The sequence below is a fragment of the Myotis brandtii genome, unplaced genomic scaffold (genome assembly GCF_000412655.1).
Source record: "Myotis brandtii unplaced genomic scaffold, ASM41265v1 scaffold46, whole genome shotgun sequence".
Classification (NCBI taxonomy): Eukaryota; Metazoa; Chordata; class Mammalia; order Chiroptera; family Vespertilionidae; genus Myotis; species Myotis brandtii.
In genome coordinates, this window is record NW_005367587.1 from 5,754,507 (window position 1) to 5,760,506 (window position 6,000).

At 42.0% G+C, this 6,000-nt stretch overlaps 1 protein-coding gene across 1 annotated transcript in view; it reads right to left on the bottom strand.

The window, feature by feature from the left end:
- GPR156 (G protein-coupled receptor 156) overlaps nt 1-6,000 on the bottom strand; it is a 106,605-nt gene that overhangs the window by 16,303 nt on the left and 84,302 nt on the right. The window contains exons 6-7 of the mRNA XM_005875350.2: nt 2,792-2,917; nt 1,722-1,817 (exon numbers count right to left, since the gene is read on the bottom strand). Of these exons, the coding sequence (XP_005875412.1) occupies nt 1,722-1,817; nt 2,792-2,917 (222 nt within the window). The remainder of the gene's footprint in view (nt 1-1,721; nt 1,818-2,791; nt 2,918-6,000) is intronic.

A 6,000-nucleotide genomic window follows, 5' to 3' on the forward strand; every position in this document is an offset into this window, starting at 1 on the left:
CCCTCTCTCCCACTCTCTCTAAAAAAGCAATGGAAAAAATATCCTTGGGTGAGGATTAACAACAACAAAAAATTCAATTCCATTACAATCCTTGCCCAATGGGAACTAGGTATTAATAGAGCCCCTATACATCCATGACTCGTGCTTAAATGAATCACATATACTTGTAGGTCATTTGCCTTCACTGCTGAGAAGTGTGGGGTAGTGGGCAGCAGACAGGTGCAGGTGGGGGCTCCTGGGACTTTATGCAGAGATTTGGGTCTTCCCCAGGGACTGCTCATGGACCAGGAAGCCCATGGGCAGCTGGCTCAGTCAGTTTCCTGATGCTCAGCACCCTTTCCCCCTTTTCTTTCTTTGTCCTTCAGAAAGATATTACAGTGAAATCAAATAGAAATGGTATTTATATAAAAGGCAATGGAAAAATAAATCAAGTTGAGTCGCAAAGTGAGTTGCTATGGGGGACATGCTGCGTTGCTGCTGGGGAGGACATGCTCTTCTCTAGGGCTTGAGGAAGTGGGAGAGGGGCTGTGATTTTCAGAAATGTCTAGGCCCTAGACTCTAGGGGAGCAGTAGAAGATTAATAATAATAACTAAAATTTACTGAGCTCTTACTATGGGGCAGGAGTGGTTGAAAACTCTTGCCATGCATTAACTCCTTTGAAACTCAAAACAGTTCTGAGTGGATATTATCATCACCCCATTTTACGTAAGGGAACTAAGGCTCAGAGAGGTCAAATGAGGTTCAGGGTCAGCTAGGAAGGGGCTGAGTCAGAGTTCAAACCCTGCTCTGTCATGTTCTGAAGCTCATTTTCTTAAGCAAGAAACCAGGAAAGAGCCGTTCACTTCCTAGTATTTTCTTTTGAAAATATTTCAATCAAAGTAATAATATATGCACATAATTTAAAAGCAACATTTCCCTGTCCCATCCCTGCCCATCCCCAAGGCTATTTCTCTGAAGTACCCACTTGAAAGTTTACCTTCGGAGAAAAACTCCTACTCTGCCAGCAATCAGTCAACCAGGCCTTTTTGCCCTGATAATCGACAGACAGGCTCCTGCCACCCAGGGCTCACCCTATTCATTGAAACAGGCCTGCCCTATGCTCCCACAGCCAGATTCTCTGTCCCTACAAGCTGAAAACCAGCTAACAGGACAGTTGGTTCTAGGGACCTAACTCAGTGCCCTATGTAGGTATCCTGTACCCTCTGGAAATAATATCCTACTTTTACCATCTACCAGAGACAAATGAGTCTAATGATGGGAGATTCAGGGCGGGAGACACTTGAGGCAGCTGGAATCACTCAAAGGACACCCTGGGTATTGTCATCTGTGTTAGAGCCAGCCCGTCTTCCAACCAGAGTGAGAGTGAGGTGGGTGAATGGCAGCAGGATACCTTGACACCGACTTCCTTGCAGGGATTTGGGAAGAAAACTGATATTTACAAGTAAACTTAAAACCAAGCCAAGAAATGGGAGAAACAGTAGGTGAATTCCACATGATTTGGGGAGAACAAAATGAGGAAGTCCAAAGAGTTGAAAAAGTGACACCCCACTCCCAAATGTAAAGAAATAATAAGGGTCCCTGGTTGTGAGAGTTATGTATCAACAGAGGTCTTCCTGATTTCAAGATTCTTTGCAGGAATCACCTCATTAATTCCTTCTTCATATATGTCCATTTTGTTGGTGACAGACAGACTGTACCCCAAGAAGATGTGGATACCAACCTTGCATCCCAAAACAAGAACAATCCAGACATCAGAGTACCGGGAAGCGCAGAAGTGTGTGCTGGTCAGCGAGCAGGCCACTTCTCTCCCTGTCACCTAGGAGGGACACAGAGTCAGTACTGAGGGCACCCACAATTACCAGGGACACACAGCAGATCCCTGTGAAGGTCCTGGAGTGTGAACTCCTGTACAGCCTCTATTTTCCCCCTTAATGTGTAAAAGCTATAAAATTTAGTTGACTCCATTAAATAAATGAGAGTGACTATTAATTGGAGGAAAAGACAATAAAGTTGGATGTTTGGTGGCAGCAGGGCTTACCCTCTGTTGTGTGCTTAGCTACCATAATGATTCGCATTAGTGCACCAGCAGAATTATAAATTCCTACTATTTGTTAACAGTTGAAACCTTAAATATTAAATCTGCAATGTCAAGGTTCCACTGTATTCCCCAGCCCCTGTGAGTCTAGGAACATAGGATTTCCTATCAATTGAAGACTATGTATCAGGCACAATTGAGTTCTTTACCTGCACGCTTTTACTTACTTATCACCAAAGCCCTAAGAAACAGGTAGTATTATTATCTCCATTTTACTTATGAGGAAATAGAGACTTAGAGAGGTTAAATGACTTTCCCAAGGTCACCTGGCTAGAAAGTAGTAGAGCTAGGATTTGAACCAGGGTTGACTGACTCAAAAGACAACCTCAAATTCCTACTTTTATTTCCCAACAATTAGGGGAAGGCAACTTCCTGTTGCTCCGAGTTCTCATTATTGATAATGTGGAAGCAGAGATAACTGCCAGGCAGATTCCAGTGTGTTGACATCTTAGTGGATGCAGGTGGAGGACACCTGGGGCAGGAGGAGCAGCGGGAGTGGGAGCACACATTGCAGACAAGGGGCAAGGCATTCACAGCAGCCGCAGCTCCTCACTCTCCCTCCTCTTTGTGTCACTTATCTTCTTGTTGGGAGGATGCCACACAGTGAGTGCTACTGGGAGAACGACCCCTGTGTGCCCACAGAAGCCAGTCCCCCCAGGTCAGGAAGTGAATTCTCCAGGAATTGGGCCCCTCACCGTCATACTGACACCGAGAATCTGGAGGCATTGGATGGGATCAGTCAATACCCACGTCAGGAGCAGGATCACATCAGCTATCACCAGGGCTGCCACCAGCCCCAGTAGCTGCAGGTCTTTGATGATCTGAAAAAGAGTCAAGGTCATAATTTTCCTTAGCTCACCGGCTACACAGGGGCTAGTGTCCTACATGCTCTGAGCTATAGACTCCAGGGTTAGTTCTCCCCAAAAGCTTCACATCCAGCCATCAAAGGTGAAACAGGTACTAAATATTTACAATGATTTCTGTGTCCATATCATCATCACCATTAAACATTTCCATTTGTTTATATTTCCCATATTCTGGCTTTTTCCACAAAAGATTCAAGAGTTCTATAAAGTAAATACTCCATTATTTCTAGATATGTGTATATGAGCAGATAGAGAGATGTGGGAGTTTTCACATAAAACTATTAAAACCATTAACCTGGTGGATGGGATTGAGAGTTGAGGGGTTGCTAACACTTTCTTTATACTAATATGAATCACTTGACTTCATACACAAAAAAAGTCTTACTTTTGTGACTACAAAAATAAAATTAAGAAAATATATATCTTGCAACAGGATAAAAAACTGAAACACATTTAAAAAATAGAAAATGAAAAGGAATTATGATAAAAACTCAGGTGAGTAGTGTACATAACATTTGTGAATTGGGGCAGAAATGTGGGACTGAGTTTTTGTCAACCAATGGAAAGAAGAAAGCACAACCAGTTATATAATTCCTGGTGCTTGTAAGATAAAAACAATTGGTTGCTTTTATTGGTTGCTTTTAAAACAATCAAACTGTGCAAAACCAGTGATACAGAGTAAATCTTTAAAGCAACCAGTAAACAAAGATACATTATCTATAGAGAAACAAAGATAAGGAAGACCAGATATCTCATCAGGTAGAAGGCCAAGTGAGAAGACAGTGGAGAAAAAACTTTAAAGTACTAAGAGTAAAAAGTGAAACCTCAACCTAGAATTCTACATCCAACAGAAATATCTTTCTGAAAAAAAGGTGGAATAAAGACTTTTTCAGATAAACAAAAGCTGAAAAAATTCAGCACTAGCACACTTGCATGAGAATGTTAGAGATCCTTTTTCAGAAAAAAGGAAAATAACATCAAAAGAATACCTGTACAAGGAGAGTAAGAGCTCTGGAAATGTTAACTTCATGGAAAAATATGTGATTGATTTTTATTTTTAAATATATCTTTAAAAGATAACTAATTTTAGCCCAGCCATTGTGGCTCAATGGTTGAGTGTCACCATGAACCAGGAGGTCATGGTATGATTCCAGGTCAGGGCACATGCTGGGTTGTGGGCTTGTCCCCAATAGGGAGCATGCAGGAGACAGCCAATCAAAGAATCTCTCTCATCATTGATGTTTCTATCTCTCTCTCCCTCTTCCTTCCTCTCTGAAATCAATAAATTTTTTAAAAAATAAGTTCTTTCTCCTCCATCAGATATTTGATTTTTAAAAAGATAACTAATTTTTAAACAAACAAAAAAATAACATGTAAAAGTAAAAACAATAGAACAAAGATTGAGAAGGGGAGAAAGAGAAGAATACTATTGTAAAGTACTTATACAAGGTGAATGCCAATTATACAAAAACTCTTCCAGAAACTGAAGAGGAGGGAATACTTCCCAATTCATCCTAGAAGACTGGCATTACCCTGATACCAAAGCCAGAGGAAGATTTTACAAGAAAAGAAAATTACAGAGCAATATCCCTTATGAACAGTAATTCACATTATAAACAAGATAAATCCAACAATATAAGAAGAGGATAATTCATCATGACCAAGTGGAGTTTGTCCGGAATGCAAGGTTGGTTTGTGATTCTAAAATCATTTAATGTAATCCAACATATGAACAACTAAAAAAAAACAACATGTAATCATGTCAACAAACATTGAAAATGCATTTTACAAAACCCAACATCAATTCTTTCTTTATTTTTTAAAATATATTTTTATTGATTTCAGAGAGGAAGGGAGAGGAAGAGAGAGATAGAAACATCAATGATGAGAGGGAATCATTGATTGGCTGCCTCCTGCACGCCCCCTATTGGGGACTGAGCCTGCAACCCGGGCATGTGCCCTTGACCAGAATCAAACCCAGGACCCTTAAGTCCACAGGCTGACGCTCTATACACTGAGGCAAACCGGCCAGGGCACAACATCAATTCTTTATAAAAATTCTCAGAAAAAGAGGAATAGAGGGGCTTCCCCAACCAAATAAAAGGTATCTACAATGAAATGATAGCTAACATCTTACTTAGCTTTGAAAGACTGAATGCTTTCCCCATAAAATAAAGAACAACTCAAGAATGTCTGCTCTCAGCACTTCTATTGAACATTGTACTGTTGTTTCTAGACAGTGCCATCATACAAGAGATTGGACAGAAATTGTCTTTATTCACATATGATATGATAATCCATGTAGAAAATTTGATGGATTCTATTTAAAAAGCTACTAGAGAGAGAAAGAGAAACTAAGATGGTGGCATAGGTAAACACCTGAAATTGCTGCCTCGCACAACCACTTCAAAACTACAACTAAAGACAAAACAGACATCACCCAGAACCACAGGAAGGCTGGCTGAGTGGAAATTCTACAACTAGAAGGAAAGAGAAAAGCACACTGAGACTCAGGAGATGCGGAAGTAAAGTGCAGAGGTACGGAGGCACACGCGCGGAAAGGGCTGGCAATGGAGGACGCCGGTGTCTTTTTCAATCGGGAGGGAGTCTCAAGCTCCTGACGGCCCTGACTCCAGTTCCGGGAGAGTCTCTGGGGACCCAGACTCATACGGGGAGAAACTGGACTGTCTGGCAGAGGGCGGAACTGGACTGTCTCTCAGAGGTGCTTGCAGTGATTACCGAGGGACACTGAGACCCAGGACCTTAGGGCAGGACTGAAGACCAGCTGTAGCTGTTTGCTCCGCCCTGTTGATTCCCTGAGACCCCGCCCCACCCAAGCTGTGAGCAGAGGCTTTTGCATATGAATGGGCTGGCCCTTTGAGATCTAAAATTACCTAACAAACTGCAGCTGGGTCAGAGAGACCCAGAACTTCCAAAAGAAGGCCCAAGGCCTCACAGCAGCTTGCATTGCTTCACAGCTGGGCATCATCTGGGCACCTCCAAACCCCAAAAAAGGAAGAGGAATCTGCAGATCTCTC